General features: G+C 46.3%; 1 protein-coding gene across 2 annotated transcripts; it reads left to right on the top strand.

Moving 5' to 3' along the window:
- The first annotated feature begins 412 nt into the window (after positions 1-412).
- On the top strand, positions 413-18,226 carry LOC116940499 (ectonucleoside triphosphate diphosphohydrolase 2-like). Of its 2 annotated transcripts, XM_032950403.2 has the most exons (10): positions 413-612; positions 2,606-2,745; positions 3,418-3,535; positions 4,643-4,793; positions 6,113-6,272; positions 7,343-7,573; positions 9,784-10,050; positions 14,141-14,254; positions 16,283-16,420; positions 17,946-18,226. In XM_032950403.2, the coding sequence occupies exons 2-10, from the start codon at positions 2,623-2,625 to the stop codon at positions 18,126-18,128; spliced, it is 1,485 nt and encodes a 494-aa protein (XP_032806294.2). In that variant the 5' UTR covers positions 413-612; positions 2,606-2,622; the 3' UTR covers positions 18,129-18,226. The 2 variants fall into 2 exon arrangements, with proteins under 2 accessions (XP_032806294.2, XP_032806295.2); XM_032950404.2 differs by lacking the exon at positions 413-612 and having other exon boundaries at positions 2,049-2,745.
- The last annotated feature ends 340 nt before the right edge of the window (positions 18,227-18,566 follow it).

The following is an 18,566-nucleotide window of genomic DNA, read 5'->3' as shown; positions in this document are numbered from 1 at the left end:
AGTGGATGACAACATACTGTAGGCATACTCTTTGGTTCTATTGGGTAAAGTCACGTAGGTGAAAATAAAATAACTTTACCCAATAGAACCAAAGAGTATGGATCCTAGCAGTCACGAAAGCTTTAAATCTAGAATACTGTAGGCAGTCTTTCGTATAATATTTGATTGAATGCGATGATGGGCAGCGGCGACACAGCCATAGTTTCGAGGTTGGAAGTGTCCTACAAGTGAATGGTTTTCCAAAAAGTTAAGGGTGTCTTTTGGACATATCTAAACCTGTTTTTCGGGTGTCTAAACACCCACCAGTGGCTGTGCCTTATGATGGGAAGATTGATCTCAAACAACAGTGACCACAACTTTTGTCAAACACCAGAGGTGATGCAAGTAGAAAATAAAACAGCCAAGTAAAATAGCTGCATTCTCTCTAAGGAGGTGTGTACTTGTCAGTAAGTATACTCAAACGATTGCGAATCGGCAGGGGTGGTTTTATTTGTACTTAGTCGATAAAGTCCGCCCACCACTCCTCCCACCGTATTTCGTCTATTAGAAGTACACGCATAGCTCAGAGCAAAGTTTCTTCCACGGAGAACACTTAGATAACTGGACAAGCAGGTGAATACATTCGTTTTCCTTTGTATTTCATCGCGTGGAAGTATATTTCATCTGACCTATATAATACGTTAAAGAGATGAACAAAATCAGTATGTGCTCTATATGTAGACATAATCTGTGTGAATGTGTATGCAGTATATCAATGTGTGTGTGTGTGAAATTTATGTTGCCATTTGCTATTGTCACAATGTTCTTTCAGTGCAAGCCTAACCAATGTTTGAGACGTGGTTATATTGATGTTTGTGTGTTTTCACGCCTGGAAGTGTATGAATACTTTAATAGTGAAACTTTACTTTATGCTATGGATGTTGTTAAACTTTTGGTTACCGAGTTATATTGGCTACTGCCTTTTAAAATAAACTAAACTATACATTTTTTATATTACCAGGTAAGACCCATTGAGCTATATAGCTTTTATTAGAAGTAACCTGGCCAGAAATGATAGCTCAACGAAGTGGCTTATAACGTGGAAATTTCTAGCAGCCAAATACTCTAAACGCATGTTGAATCTAAACGTGGAGGAAAAAACCGGATGACCCAGAGAAAAATGTACGCCACCACGGGGAGAGAAACATGTAAATTCCAAATATACAACAAGCGTCAGGGTCGGGATTAAATCCACGCCCTCCTGTATACCAGGCGAGGCAGTTAACATCTCGCCACCGTGACACTCTTAAGAGTTAGAATAAACAACAAACCCTCTTGAAATCAGAGGTAAGTAGCAATTGCCGAACCAGGGGGCAATAAGGTGAATCGACAAACTGATAGATATCGAGTTTTACTTTACACCACATAGTGGTTCCAATATCCTCACATCCACAACATTCACACGAATCGTGTGATGCGTTTTACAATCCATGTTGAATTTGTAGATTTTGGAAAGGTGACTCAAGAATGCATTTAAATCCATCGATACACGTCTATGGTCAGGCTTCAATGTCTAGATGCGAGCCTATGCTGGGGACAGAGTTCTTTAAGCCGGGCGGCCTCTTAGACAAACACAGCGGCACCAATTCGACTTGTAAACTTGGGCTGCCATTCCGTAACCTTTACTTTTCCACGAGAGTCAATTTACACAATACAGTAATTAAATGTTTCGGTCAGGCACAAAGAAAATGTGCCATTGCAATCCTCGTTGGTAGCAAAGTGACGTCACTTTAGGATGAATCAGTCTAGGAAAATGAACATATATCTGTCATAATAGGGTTTTTCCCCTTTTTTCTGGCAACAAAACTGGAACCTTTTAACAAGGATTCATGTCTGCATTCACCACAATACCTGCAGTCAAAATGCAAACAAAAAACATACTATGATAATATATGCATTATCCTTGAAACTAATTGGTCCACACCAAGGGTCGGCGTCCACAGCTGTGTACGCCTTTTGGTGTCATCTGGTCGAGCACCAATTAGGTCAAGGCTCAAAAGAAAGCCGACCCTTGGTGTGGACCAATCAGTTTCAAGGACAATGCATATATTATCATAGTATGTTTTTTGTTTGCATTTTGACTGCAGGTATTGTGGTTAATGCAGACATGAATCCTCGTAAAAAAAATTCAGTTTTGTTGCCAGAAAAAAGGGTAAAAACCTTATTATTACATTTTGGTACTGGCAAGGGAGGTCTAATGATGTAGATGCTGACCCCGAGCCCTCGTTACTTTGATAGTGCATTGTCTTTGAGCTGTACGCCTTCTGGCGTCATGTGGTCGAGCACCAATTGGGTCGAGGCTCAAAAGAAAGCCGACCCTTGGTGTGGACCAATCGGTTTCAAGGACAATGCATATATTATCATAGTATGTTTTTTTGTTTGCATTTTGACTGCAGGTATTGTGGTTAATGCAGACATGAGTCCTTGTTAAAAGGGTTTCAGTTTTGTTGCCAGAAAAAAGGGGAAAACCCCCTATTATTATATTTTGGTACTGGCAAAAAGAGGTCTAATGATATACCTGTCAGGCAGAGTACAAAGGTCTTACGGTTGTGTTTACCACCAACAGAATAATCTTTCCGTGCAATGTCTGCCAAAGCCATCACATTCCTGGCTCTCGGAGTAACCGCCATAGCCCTGATGGTGGCCATTATCGGAACGGGGCTCACCGGAGATCGACTCAGGAGGGCGAGCATCAACCCAATGAAGGTAACACGTATACACAATATCACAATAGTGTAGCGGCACTTCTCGCGTTTTTAATAATATTGTAAAATATAAGGTGGTCGGACACAAACATAACGTGCAGCATATTTGTTTACAGCAGCAGCAGCATAAACAAAACGTCCTAGGGGGGATGCTTTGTTACATGCCGGCTGACACGAACGTGCTTGCCCCGCTGAAGGACTGAGCTGACCAATCAATTACAATATATAATGGGCGACGTTTTGGGCAAAGACCCTTTTATAGCACATCAAAGTTGAGGGTTTCTCTTGTTATTTATGCTGAAACACCACTGCCAACGCAGCATCACCAGATGTATCTGTTTAATTTTGACCAACAAATAACTTCAAATCTAAATTCAACAAATATCTGTTCATCAAATGCATGAACACACACACCCTAAAGCGCTGGATCAAAGATGTGTACACTGCCTCGGGTACATATGTAAGGCTGAGTCACCCAGACAAAGCGAATGACGATGGCCATAAATAGTTACACGAATCGGACTTACAACCATTAACAGAATTCGGCCAGATCATTAACATGGGCTCGAGGGAATGAAAACAAAAAAAAATCAACAACGAATCCGTGAGCGTGCATTCATCGACGACGATTGTCTCGGGCTGTGACGGTGTCTCTCTCTCTCTGCCGTGTCAGTACGGGATAGTCCTGGATGCCGGCTCGTCACACACGGCGCTCTTCGTCTACGAGTGGCCGGCGGAGAAGCAGAACGACACGGGGGTGATTGCACAGCGCCACCTCTGCGACGTCGATGGTGAATCCGCTCAGCGCAGTTAACCCCGCGGCGTGCTAAAAACTGAATCACAATAACACAACGATGCCTTTGTAGCAGGTACTGAAGGCACCGTATATCAGTAAAAAAATAATATATATACACATATATACACTGGCCAAGGGGAGGAAAAACTGAGAAATGTAGGTGGCTAATTTAGAACCAAAAGTAAGAGAGAATAAGTATTGGGGGACGTTTTAAACAGTGCCGCTGTTTGCGAACTTGGAAGAGATTTGTCTCCGATGTATTGTGATCTGCTCTGTATTCGTTTTCATGCATAAAGTTATGAATATTAATTAAGCTTCACCTGTTCTATGAAAAGCTATATGTGGTTTTCATATAAATATACCCAGGCTCAAAACAACTTCATTGCCTGGAACTAAAATCACCCGGGACACGCTTAATCTTTATTGGATCTCAGAAGCTAGAATAAATGTTGAGCTTGGATAGTGCTTAAATGAATGACCACCATGCACAAGTAGGTTGTCATAGGGCTTGCGAGGCTACGTGGTGGGCAGCAGAGGGCAGTGCAGCAAGCTCCAATGTTGCACTGTACTTCTATGCACTCCCATGTCTAAGCTACCTTCACTTTCACCTACCTGCACTGACCAGGGTGGTGAAGTGTGATCAAATAATCAATACGGTCCACACGGCATGGGCAGGCTGTCATCCAGCAGTGTATTGAAAACCGGGCAGTTGTACCTGTGCATTGATTACATTTATTTCAGCTTGTAGACCTCTCAACACCTGGCAGATCTATGGCCTGGCATCTGGGTGCCAGGGTGGCGAGATGTTAACTACTCCACCTGGAATACAGGATGTCGTGGGTTCGAACCCGACCCTGATGCTTGTATATTTGGAGCATCCATGTTTTCTGCCGTGGTCGTGGGGATTTTTTTTCCACGTACGCCAAGTTTTTCTCCTTCCAGATTTAAGAAACATGCGTTTAGATCATTCGGCTGCTATAAATGTCCACACAATAAGCCACTTCGTTAAGTTGTCATTTGTAGTCAGGTCGCTTATAAAAAAAAAGTGTTCTAGCTCAGTGGGCCCTTACCTGGTAAAATATTTATTTTGATGAACTCGCAGGAGGAGGGATCTCGAGTTACAGCAGCTCCCCGTCCGGGGCCGGGGAGTCACTCCGGGCGTGCATGGACAAGGCCAAGGCCATCGTGCCCAAGGACCGCTGGGCTGACACCCCGCTGGCTCTGGGGGCCACTGCCGGCATGAGGCTCCTGGAGTGAGTGCCGGAGGGGGGCCCCCCCTGACCTGCATTACCCACCACACATTGTCTATGGGATTCCAACAGAGAAGGTTGGAGCATGACTAGAGATAGACTACGCAGATTCACTTGAATCTGTGGTGCGACATCTCAGACCGTGCAACGTATCGTGACTGACTGCCCAATCGGATCATTCAACGGCGATCTGAAACAAATCCGCACGGATTGCTTTGAAGCAGTCGAATGGATATCAAATCTCGACATCAATTTGTAATCTGTTTCAAACCCCAACAATTTTATACGAAAGAAGAAGACTTGAATAGAAAATTGAACTCAATATTGTTCGGGTGAATTGAATGTATGGGCATGTCTATGTATGATGAGCTTCTTTCGCACCGTACGTAGCTAACCCTACCGTGGCAAAGCAGTTATGGGTTCCAGTAGAAATGCATTATATTACTGTACTCACAATTGACAGTGTGCATATATTTACACCAATGCAAATAAATCATATGCTCTCATCTAAAAAAATCAGTGACTATATAGGGTGTTGAACTAATACATTGAAATCCGGTTTTTTTTTATCTGGGCAGCCACCCATGATTCAACTGGTTTAGCACGTTCTTACAATATTGAGAGTCTCAAAAAAGGTATTCAATATATTATTAAACAATTCAATATGGAATAATACCACTTAATTTTGCATTTATCAAGTTTTAGGATTTCAACGTTTTCATGTATGTTGATGTGATAGACAATATTAAAAAGGAGTGTCTATATCGTGGATGAAAAGATGTATTAAAGAGGCTTAAAACATAGAATGAGAGCGTGGTTAGAGAATGAGATTACAGTATCCAGATTCACTTAGATAAAAAACGAGGACTCTTTATATGAGGGTGTTCCGTGACCCCCCCTTGATAGTTTACATGGCCTCAAAGTGCCCTGAGCCTCGCGCAAGTGCTGTATTGTTATCACCGTCACTTTATGGTGATTGGCAGCTGTGTTGTTGTCGGTGACCTAAATTTGATTCCTGGTCATGGCTAAAATAATTGCCCAAGCGATATTCGAACTGGTCCTGGGTCTCTCCATGGTCAACTCGGCTACAATGAGTTAACTGGTGAAGTTTGTGAATATCAGCAAAGACAAAGCTAGGCATGGAAAGACAAAAGGCAGCCGGGCACGGAACTGGTGGCACCAACCCGGTGAGGACCATTCTGTACTCAATGGGTGCCCTCTGTCAGCACTTCCACAGTCTGTATAGCTATATTGGGAAACCTTTGCATTTGTGCGAACACGTGTGTGTGTGTGTGCGCGTGTCTTTGTGGCCGTGTGTGTAGGATGAGTGACTTGGTGGCAGCGAAGGCAGTGCTGTCCTCGGTGCGGGAAGTGCTCGGCTCGTATCCCTTCTCGTACCGTGAGGGGCGCATCATCTCAGGCCAGGAAGAGGGAACCTACGGTTGGATCACGGCCAATTACTTCTTGTACAACTTCATTCAGGCATGGAAACGACCCAACGCCCATCATAAATAGCCTTTTGCTGCTTAGCAATTGTACTTGTTATTACCGCTCGCTGTCAACAATATAATTGTGCATTTTATTGACGTCACAGTAATTATCACCATCATCGCATTAGGTATGTATGTATGTTGAACTTCTTTTGCGCCATATGTAAGGGGAAGGACACCAAACTAAACACAAAAAGTAGTTTTAGAGAAAATTAGTTTTCAATCTAGATTCAAAAGGGCATAGTTCCAGTGGCTTCCTAATATCGGAAGGAAGATAATTCCAGACAGCCGCAGAAGCGCATCTAAAAGTGCGCAATGCAGTGACCATCTTTGTTTGATGGCCAACCAAAAAGCGTGCATGATTGCCGACTACACCTTTCCGTTCACGGGGTTTTCCTTGGGACATGCCACTCTCCTCTCACCACAAAAATACTCAATGTGGAGTCGGTGAAATATTCCAAGTAGGATCCGCATAAGAAAGGTATCTTGAGACCAGTGCCGAGGGTGGGCTCCACATCACCAAATGTCCCATTCTCCCACCCAAGTCCGCTCTCCTTCGCGGTGCATCTCTGTTGTGGTGGCCCATGCTACGGTGTTCCTGCCCCTCTGCACCCCCCACGCTCATTTCAGGCTTCCTGGGTAATTAAATGACATTACTGTTCGACAATAACCTACATCCACAGTGGCCTTTGGTGAGCAGGGAATTTTAAATGCAGTGTTTGTGAATCCTCCCACATGAAATCATATAGCGTAGTTGAAATCAACTGATGCCGTGTCTGCATTTGAATTGCAATTTTCACTGGCTTACTGTCTGCTGGGAGCTAAACTTTGGTGCTGTTGTAACAGCATAACACAGTCCCGTGCGTGGCATAGCGTGATTGGCATAGGTCCTGGTCCAAGGAATGATATGGGCCCCCCTGTTCAATTGCCTCCTCTGCATATAGCCCAGCCACTGGACCCCTCCGGCACGATCGATGGCTTTGCCGCAGAGTGTAACTCACCTGGCAAAAAAGTGCAACCTCTGTTTTTGTCTGCTGTTGGATTATCCTCTCGACCCCTCAGTTCACATGGCTGGGCAAATGGCAATGGACCACATCCACGAAGCCCATAGGAGCCTTGGACCTGGGTGGAGCATCCACTCAGATCACATTTATGATTGAGGAGCCTCTGCAGGGCTCACCGGACAGCCTGACCATCCAGCTGTACGGAAGAAAGTACCACGTGTATTCCCACAGCTACCTGTGCTATGGACGTGACCAGGCAATCAAGCGCTTCCTCTCCACTTTATACAAGGTGGGCTCAACACGAGTGAGGCAAGTCTGGAGATATGCCAAAATATAGGCACGTTCATACACAAACACACGTGATAATTATTATAATGTCATAATTAAATTTAGATTTAAAGCTTTCGTGAATGCAGAGATTCATATTCTTGGTTCTTTCGGTAAAGTCACGTATAAGGGAAACAATAAAATAATAAAAACATAAACAATACAATTCTCACGACGTTTCGACTGCAACACAAGCAATCATCATCAGGTGTGAATACCACAGCAAGAAAATTTGAAAAAAGTGGCGTTTTTTTAACGTTAGCACCATGGAGAGCGATTTGGCAGTTTGTTCAGATGGACGAGTCCATCTATGTTCGGAAAGGAGGAGGGGGGAGACGAAAAATAATGGATGCGGTCTGAAAGCCACCTTAAGCGTGATCAATCAATTAAGACCCGAAATGGGTTATCAAATCCTTCCAATGATTGCTAAGCCAGAATCCATCTTCTCGGTTGAAATTGTCTCTGTTTGTACATGTGGATAGCCTCATGAACGAATCTCTCATGGTAGCCAGATGGCTTGCAAAGAACCTCTGTCTTGGAGAAGTCAATGTCATGTGAGCCTACTGAATTATAACAGTGATCTGCCACGGCCGATGTGTTGGTCCTACCGTGTTTCAGGTCTGCTTTGTGTTCACGAATGCGGTCTGAGACATGTCGTTTGGTTTCTCCAATGTAACTACTACCACAGAAGCAACTTAGTTTGTAGACGCCAGGATACTGTATGTCCGGAATCACATCTTTTACAGATGGAACCAGATCACGGATTTTATGTAATGTGTTGAATCGGACCTGGATCTTGTGTTTATTCAAGATTTTGGAGATCTTTTTTGTGATCCCCGCAATGTAGGGTAAAGTGATGGTTTTGAAAGGCTCCTGAAGAGGGTCCTTCTTCATGGTTGGAGTGATAGCTTTACGGATTGTGTAGTCGGAATAACCATTAGCCTTAAGAGCTTGGTGTACGTGCTTGAGTTCGCTGACTATGTGTTCCTGGTCGGATATGCATTGGGCTCTATGGTGCAGAGTCTTGATGAGGGAATTCTTCTGGGATGGATGGTGGTGGGAATCCGGTTTCAGGTAAGCATCCGTATGGGTATCTTTCCTGTAGACAGAGTGGCTCATTGAACCATCAGGTCTCTTTTTTATTAGGACATCCAAAAAAGGTAGCTTGCCGTCTTTTTCGACTTTCATGGTAAATCTGATGGCTGGGTGTATGGAATTGATGTGGTCAAAGAATTGGTCTAGAGCAGGCCGGCCATGTGGCCAGATGACAAAAGTATCATCCACGTACCTCTTCCATAAGGTTGGGCGCAGAGTGGCAGTCTGGATGGTGTCAGTCTCAAATTTCTCCATGAAAATGTTGGCTACAACCGGAGATAGGGGGGAGCCCATTGGGGTGCCCTCAGTTTGTTTGTAGAAAGTTCCATTCCAAGTGAAGTATGTATTGGTCAAGCAGTGTCTCACCAGGGGTGGTACCTCAGTGTTTAGTCCTTGATGAACCAAGTCTTAATTGATTGATCACGCTTAAAGTGGCTTTCAGACCGCATCCATTATTTGTCGTCTCCCCCCTCCTCTTTTCCGAACATAGATGGACTCGTCCATCTGAACAAACTGTCAAGTCGCTGTCCGTGGTGCTAAAGTTTAAAAAAACGCCACTTTTTTCAAATTTTCTTGCTGTGGTTTTCACACCTGATGATGATTGCTTGTGTTGCAGTCGAACGTCGTGATAATTTCATTGTTTTATATTTGTATTATTTTATTGTTCCCTTCTACGTGACTTTACCGAAAGAACCAAGAATATAATGTCATAGTTGATAGCATTTTGTTAATTCACTGCTGAATGAAAGCCTGACCAAGACATGCCAGTCATGGCTTGGGGTCAGAGTGTATTGGTGAGCAAAGGTGTTGCCCAGGATCGGTTAAAATATTACTTCAGATATCACTCGTCACCGTTGTTAATTAAACTCGTGTTACCAAGTTCATTGCACAGTGTGTTAACCACAACATAGAAACAGGAGCTTTGTGAATTGGTGACATGCATTGATGTTAATAAGACGAGCTGTTGTACTTGACTGAAAACTTAATATATTGTATTGCTTTCGTCGTGTTGGCTACACAAACAAAATGTTTAGAGAAACAAAACTCTAACTCATGATCCAATTCACACCCTCAAAGGCTTCTCCTGGAGCCCTGGTGGACAACCCATGCTACCCAACATTATACTCCGTTGCGTACAACCTCAGCTTCATCTACGACAGTCCCTGTACGAGCGATGCGAGGCCGGCGAATTATGATCCCAACCAGTCCGTCACTTTCCGAGGCACGGCAAACCCTGCCGAATGCAGCAACACGATCTCCAGCATCTTTAACTTCTCCGCCTGCAGCTCGCCCAACTGCACCTTCGACGGAGTCTGGCAGCCGCCCGTGCGAGGCCAGTTCTTGGTAACGTATCACTTCTTCTTCTTATTCTTCTTCTTTCATATGGCCGATTTAGATGCAGAGCCACAACTACGTTTTCACGTTCAGGTGGGCAAGCCTGATAACTGCTGCGTCAGGGGCAGCGGAGTGTATCGCTGTGATGTCATTTGTGGGTCAAGTGTTGCGTCGTTAAACAGCGTGCTTCAAAAAAATGTTAACACACGGGAGAGTTTCGTTTTCAACGGAAAAAGAACGGATTATACAATGTAACGTGACAACAAATGTACGTTAATAGCTAAGTCAAAAAGTATCCACTTGTTCGCCATTATTGTCAACGCATGCCTGGAATCTTCTCCAGGTGGTCTGCGGAGCCCGGAGGCACATTCATCGTGGTATTGTTGCAAATTCTCGGATGCGTTAACATATTTTTGAAGCAACCTCTATGTTGTACGGTCTGTTCTGGATAACCACAGTCGCACGCTACTGGAGAGTTTTGAATCTTCCATTTGTGCATCAGCCATGGCTCGTGCGGATGCTATTTAGGGTGGACCACGAGTTTCGTGGAAGATCAAACCCAGGGATCTTCTGCGTTGGGTCTTTCACAAGTAGTTGTATCATTACTTCGAATCAACAACTGTAATCTTGCAGGAGATTCAAACGCAGTCGCCGTATGTACAGCCTTTATACTTTCGCGGAAGTTTACCTGGGAATTTGAGATCACGTTTCAAAGACTTAATCCGTTTTGACGATTTCGGTCCTCTCGCGCACGGCAATTTCTGTTCAGGAGCGAAATGCCAACGTCGAGTTGCGCTCGCCAGGAAGAGGGGCTCCGGGTGAGAGAGTGCGTGCGTAGTTTTTTTCTGCGTCCTCAGTTCAATGAGTGCAGACAAGCGGTGGTTCACGATGTGGGTGGGGCACGGTGGTTCACGATGTGGGTGGGGCACGGTGGTTCACGATGTAGGTGGGGCACGGTGGTTCACGATGTGGGTGGGGCACGGTGGTTCACGATGTAGGTGGGGCACGGTGGTTCACGATGTGGGTGGGGCACGGTGGTTCACGATGTGGGTGGGGCACGGTGGTTCACGATGTGGGTGGGGCACGGTGGTTCACGATGTGGGTGGGGCACGGTGGTTCACGATGTAGGTGGGGCACGGTGGTTCACGATGTGGGTGGGGCACGGTGGTTCACGATGTAGGTGGGGCACGGTGGTTCACGATGTGGGTGGGGCACGGTGGTTCACGATGTGGGTGGGGCACGGTGGTTCACGATGTGAGTGGGGCACGGTGGTTCACGATGTAGGTGGGGCACGGTGGTTCACGATGTAGGTGGGGCACGGTGGTTCACGATGTGGGTGGGGCACGGTGGTTCACGATGTGGGTGGGGCACGGTGGTTCACGATGTGGGTGAGGCACGGTGGTTCACGATGTGGGTGGGGCACGGTGGTTCACGATGTGGGTGGGGCACGGTGGTTCACGATGTGGGTGGGGCACGGTAGTTCACGATGTGGGTGGGGCACGGTGGTTCACGATGTGGGTGGGGCACGGTGGTTCACGATGTGGGTGGGGCACGGTGGTTCACGATGCGGGTGGGGCACGGTGGTTCACGATGTAGGTGGGGCACGGTGGTTCACGATGTAGGTGGGGCACGGTAATTCACGATGTGGGTGGGGCACGGTGGTTCACGATGTGGGTGGGACACGGTGGTTCACGATGTGGGTGGGGCACGGTGGTTCACGATGTGGGTGGGGCACGGTGGTTCACGATGTGGGTGGGGCACGGTGGTTCACGATGTGGGTGGGGCACGGTGGTTCACGATGTAGGTGAGATACGGTGGTTCACGATGTGGGTGGGGCACGGTGGTTCACGATGTGGGTGGGGCACGGTGGTTCACGATGTAGGTGGGGCACGGTGGTTCACGATGTGGGTGGGGCACGGTGGTTCACGATGTAGGTGGGGCACGGTGGTTCACGATGTGGGTGGGGCACGGTGGTTCACGATGTAGGTGGGGCACGGTGGTTCACGATGTGGGTGGGGCACGGTGGTTCACGATGTGGGTGGGGCACGGTGGTTCACGATGTGGGTGGGGCACGGTGGTTCACGATGTGGGTGGGGCACGGTGGTTCACGATGTAGGTGGGGCACGGTGGTTCACGATGTAGGTGGGGCACGGTGGTTCACGATGTGGGTGGGGCACGGTGGTTCACGATGTAGGTGGGGCACGGTGGTTCACGATGTGGGTGGGGCACGGTGGTTCACGATGTGGGTGGGGCACGGTGGTTCACGATGTGGGTGGGGCACGGTGGTTCACGATGTGGGTGGGGCACGGTGGTTCACGATGTGGGTGGGGCACGGTGGTTCACGATGTAGGTGAGATACGGTGGTTCACGATGTGGGTGGGGCACGGTGGTTCACGATGTGGGTGGGGCACGGTGGTTCACGATGTAGGTGGGGCACGGTGGTTCACGATGTGGGTGGGGCACGGTGGTTCACGATGTGGGTGGGGCACGGTGGTTCACGATGTAGGTGGGGCACGGTGGTTCACGATGTGGGTGGGGCACGGTGGTTCACGATGTGGGTGGGGCACGGTGGTTCACGATGTAGGTGGGGCACGGTGGTTCACGAAGTGGGTGGGGCACGGTGGTTCACGATGTAGGTGAGATACGGTGGTTCACGATGTGGGTGGGGCACGGTGGTTCACGATGTGGGTGGGGCACGGTGGTTCACGATGTAGGTAGGGCACGGTGGTTCACGATGTAGGTGGGGCACGGTGGTTCACGATGTAGGTGGGGCACGGTGATTCACGATGTAGGTGGGGCACGGTGGTTCACGATGTAGGTGGGGCACGGTGGTTCACGATGTAGGTGGGGCACGGTGGTTCACGATGTAGGTGGGGCACGGTGGGCCTTCTCACGGGCCCACCTGTTTTGTGTTTTCGTGGTCCCTTGAGGTAACACGAATGCCATCACTGAGGCGGCGACGAACCTCGTTCATTCGTAATCCAGATGCCATCAGTCATGTCAATGTTCACAAGCATGGAGCTATGTAACCAGTTCATGATCAATTTCTGCAAAAGCATGCTTGAGTGGTAGACTGAAGTTCAGTATGTTATTATTTGAGCAATACATTGCAGCTATGTAATGACACTCTTAATGGGGAATTAATTGAGTGACAGTGATTGTGTTTAATTCAGGTTTTTTTGGGGGGTTAGGTCGCGTAAATATATACATGTGTCGTTAAAACCCGCCACCACCCGACACAGCCAACTAGTAAGGGTTGTCACGTAAACAGAACGTGGCCAATTCGTCACCAGTACAGCACTAACCGGTGTGTTAGAGAGCCAAGCCACAACATTTACAATCTGGGTACGACGTTTCGCCAGTAATTACAACTAGCTTCATCAGGCGACAGCCAGATTTGTGGAGAAGTCCACCCCAAATAGAGGGGTGGATGTGGTGACAACAGGTGTGCGCTCATCTTGCGCGAAGTGGGGGGTGGGAGGGTTAATGAATCAACATACAGTATGCATGCGCGTTATGCGAGCCCATTGATGTTGTACTTCCTGTCCATTGTGTGTACTAAAATAGCTGTGGGGCCGTCCATAAATGACGTCACGCGATTTTGTATGATTTTTGACTCCCCCCCCCCCCTCGTCACACGGCGTCACAAAAAGTCAGACCCCCCTCAAATATGACGTCACAAAGCTCTGCCCCCTCTCCTCCCCAAACCATTTCCATTTTGAAAATAAAACATGCTTCAAATCGCTTTAAACTATTGTCATTGTAGTGCGTATTTAATGTGGCGCTGCACTCTGATGTTGTAAGAGTGTTGTTATAACAATTCTATAGTTATTTAAAGTTGCGCATTTTGATGTGACGTCACATTTCTCAACCCCCCCCCCTCGTCACACATCGTCACAAATGTCTGACCCCCCCCCCTCTAGGTGCGTGACGTCATTTATGGACGGCCCCTGTACACATTTATATATTTACGCGATTTAACCCGCGAAAAATGCTGTACTGTGGATGATATTGGTCACGAAAGCCTACGTGTTAAACTGATTGTGTCCACGTGTGTGTGTGTGGAGCACTGTGTTCTGATTAACGTTTGTATCCTCAGGCTTTCTCATCTTTCTTTTACACCATGGATGCGTTCAACTTAACCAACTCGAAAGCCTCTCTGAACGTCGTCAAGGACGCTTTCGATTCTCACTGCGTGAAAACCTGGACTGAGGTTTGTGACGGAACAACGCTCGCTGGCGTGTGTGTGTGCGTGTGCGCGTATCCTCACCGTGATCACAGCATCAGCACGGTCTTTATCCAACTCGAGATAGAGCGTTCATATTGCAGGGAGACATTTTACGTGACAAAATAACCTCAAATTGGACGAGATACGAATCTCGATACTATGATTGCAGACGAGGAAGCTATCCAGTTGAAGCACTGCATGCCTACATTATACGTGCGTGTTTTTTTTTTAGTCATAGATGTTTTCTCAATGTGGATCGGTGAAAAGTACTTACGGAGTGGCAGCCAAAGATTTAAATGCATACGAGAGGAGATGGATCGATGAAATCAACCTGCGTGCAGAAGCAGGATAGAATATTACATCGCAGGATCGCAAGAGGTGGTGAAAGTTTGGGAAGGCCTTTATCCAGCGGCGAATTGATCTTGGCTGATGATGTATATTTTCTCAGCGCGCACAACTTAGATGCGAGAATTGCTGGGTTGTCAAGTTGTGGGATCGTCAGGCCATTGGTGCTGGCTGAGGTGCCAATCAGTAAATCACACACTAGTATCATCATCAAAAGCCATGATCTAACCACTGCTGGATGAATTCCATCCAACGTCCCCCACCATCTCTCACAGTTTTGCTATCCCATAATCCAGTGTTCTTCACTACTTTTCAGGGGAGGGCCACTTCTGCCGATAAGACATCGATGTGAGGGCCACCACGCATTTGAAACCATCGGGGATTGACAGCAGCACGTCAGGGGCGGCACTAAAGGCCACCAGGGGCCACCAGGGACCACCAGTGGCCCACGGGGCCTTGCGATGAAGATCAGCGCCATAATCCATTCGGCTCCTGCACACGAACCCCACGTCACAGTCGCTCCATCTCCCCGAAGGAAGCGCTTTCGCGTTCATTATGTCCTTTGGCAGCCACTCCATTTTGTTGGTCTCACCTCCCCGTCATCATCACTTCTTGCCATTTAACAATTTTAAAAAAACATCGTCTCTAATTTGCATACCTCTCAACCCCTTATCAGTGCCCTACCTTATTACAGACCAATTCAGACCTTATTGGTCACCCCGTGCCCTTATAAATGTCAACGTTCATCCTACAAAATCTCATCACAAGGAGAGAAACGCAAACAAAGAGACAACAAACATTGTTATTTTGCCCGTATTAAAACCGCTGTGCGCCGTATGGACCTGGAAACTCCATTTCCCTGTACAAGAATACGGGGTAAAACCCTATGGGTTGGCAGCTATGTATTTGCATCTGTTCCTCTCATCCATAATGTTATCACCCATAATTCTACATCGTTGTGTCAGAGTTCAAGAGGTGGGTGGCCCCGGCTGGGCGGGGGTTCTGTTTTAGTCAAAGTAAATGTTGTGTGCCTGATTGCGTCGTTGTACGAGATGTGTGACGCGCGTTGTTGTGGTGTGCGTTGTACGTGAGCTGTGTGTGTGTGTGTCTCGGAGGGTGGGGTGGGACGTTGGGATGTGGCGGTGAAAAGCATTGCCCCACTAAAATGCGTGGCGTCTGTTTGGCTCGCGTGTGTGAGCGTGAATGTCCTTTTGTTTTAAATCCAACGTGTGCACCCTGAAACATTTCTTTACGAAGGAGTGAACGAAAAATGGTGCGTAAAAAGCAATTAGTGTTCGTTTAACGATACATTTATTGTGCACTTAGCATTGGTTCGTCATGCAAAAAAAATCACCATTTCTCGTGATGTATAGATTTTATTGGTTATAAATGCCTTAAAAGTGTGCGGGTGTGTGTGTTATGCGTGTATTTGACGTGGTAGCTCTGGAATTTGTTGAAAAGATGACCCTGCCATAAATTCATTTGGATAATGACGTTATCTAGATCTCATCCTTGAAGGTTTAATCGTAGTCTATTATGTCTTAAAAATAGATGCATTTTGCAATATTCGAAGCTTTTCATCTCAAACTCTGGATGTTCGTGGAATCAGAACAGCTAATAATTAATAATTTAACAAGTGAGTTGTTTAAGAGTGAACTTTGTCCTCAGGTTACAGCTCAAAATCCCGGAATTAAAGCCGACCGCTTGAAAGACTACTGCTTTCAGGCATATTATGTTGACACGCTGTTGACTAAAGGCTACAAATTTGACACAGACAACTGGCAAAGCATCACTTTTCAGCAGACGGTAAGTATTCCGAGCCCTATAAGTCACATTTATTCTTGGTAAAATAATGCACATCAATTGCATAAATGATGCAGAAAAACTGAATACTCGTCATAATGTGTAAACCATGATCCGGCAGGTCACCCTGGTTATTACTGTGGGTGTATTTACCATAAAATATGCAACCAGATGCATAACAATGGACATCAACGAACCCCTGCTGTCAATAAAAATGAATAGGCCATTGTGTGCCGGCGTAATGGCCTAAATGTTGCCATATCCGCATACTACACAATTAAAATGACACACAGCAATCATCCCACCCTACTAGCAGACAAATTCCCACTCGGGCCAAGTGCTGGAGTCACCGTTGTGCCACACAGAATCAGAAGCCGCTGAGGGATGCCCTTTCACATGAGATAAGATGAGACGCGAGTCGTTTTTGGCGTGTAAAGCCCTCGAAGATGCTCCTGGCACGAAGGGCAATTATCTCTATCAAGAACAGCGCGGGTCCCACGGAACCCACCCGCCTACCTCTTCCCAAGATGTCTGAGCCAGTATCGAATATTCTCTAGAGCAGTGGTTCTTAATCTTTATTGCAGTCTTGCGCCCATTTGGTTATCAATCGTAAAATATAAAGTATGTTAATAAATACATAGGGTTTGATGAAACAAAGTAGTTGTATTTTGATTTAAAGCTTTCGTGACTGCAAGGATTCATATTCTTGGTTCTTTCGGTAAAGTCACGAAGAAGGGAAACAATAAAATAAAAATATAAAACAATAAAATTCTCACGACGTTTCGTGAGAATTTTATTGTTTTATATATTTTTATTAAAACAATAAAATTCTCACGACGTTTCGTGAGAATTTTATTGTTTTATATATTTTTATTATTTTATTGTTTCCCTTCTACGTGACTTTACCGAAAGAACCAAGAATATAAAGTAGTTGTACTTACATGCCCGTGCTTAATTTGTGTTTCGTTGATTAACCTTCTAAAACAATCTGGCCACGTCTCGCACCTCAAGAAAAGGGCATCTCGCACCTTCAGGGGGTGGGCGCACCTCAAGTTAAGAACCACCGCTCTAGAGTCTAGAGCAGGCTTCGGCAAAACCTGTGGCTGCGGAGCCGCGTGCGGCTACTTAAGGAACTGCTTAGTGACAGTTGTTCATTCAGGATCACCGTCTCGTATTCGCATGCATTGCGGCTCTTGACATATTGAGGGTTTTTATTGTTGTTGTTTACTGAGTTCCAAAAACAATGGCTCTTCCCGTTATTTTGGTTGCCGACCCGTGGTCTAGAATGGAATGCCCTTAAGTGAAACCCCCTTCCTTCCGCCAGCAGTTGCGTGAGCAAGCAATTTTAGGGCTGCACCTTTACGGTTTACATTTACTTCCAGTGGCGTTACCTTTGACGTACGACTGTGACGCAGCATTGTAAATCTCTAGGTGATGTCTCACCCGTTTTACAAATAACGAAGCTCAAGAATGTTCCGTCAATAACGCTGCCTTGAGTTGAAAAACTAAGTTCTTGTTTCTGTTCTAGGCGGGAGGTGGGAACCTGGGTTGGGCCCTTGGGTTCATGCTCAACGTTACGAACATGGTGCCCGCGGAGATGCTCCCAGAGCTGTACAGCACGGCCGCCCTGGGCTTGGGTTTCGTCGGCACCCTGCTCATCCTCACCTTCATCATTGTATTATTTTGGGTGCACCACCTGAAGCATAAGTAGCATTCGTCGTCTCGGCTACACCAACAGGGTGGGATGATACATATGTATACGGGTATTTTAGCTAACACATTGAGAAGTGAATTAAAATCTTTTTTTTTTTATGTAGAGGTGCATGTTGGGTGGCAGTGTGGCACAGTGCCTCAGAGAAAAAAAAGGGCCTGGGTTTCATTCCTAACTCTGGAACTTTTATGTGTGGAGTTTGTATGTTCTTCCATTTTTATGCATGGGTTTCCTCTGGGTTTTCCTGTTTCCTCCCAAAGCTAACATAAACCACACACAATGTAACTATTATTGGCCAAAACATTCCAATGATAAAGAGCTACTTAAAAACTACTTAATTGGGATGACACAATAATATCACCCAGTATCAAAGTATAAAAAATTATAGGTTTTTACCCTTTCTGGTAATAAAATAGGTGTTAAGATGTTCACACACCA

The sequence above is a fragment of the Petromyzon marinus genome, chromosome 9 (assembly GCF_048934315.1).
Source record: "Petromyzon marinus isolate PM22_M1 ecotype Great Lakes invasive population chromosome 9, UKy_Petmar_22M1.pri1.0, whole genome shotgun sequence".
Lineage (NCBI taxonomy): Eukaryota > Metazoa > Chordata > Hyperoartia > Petromyzontiformes > Petromyzontidae > Petromyzon > Petromyzon marinus.
This window is presented reverse-complemented; position numbering and strand designations above follow the sequence as displayed.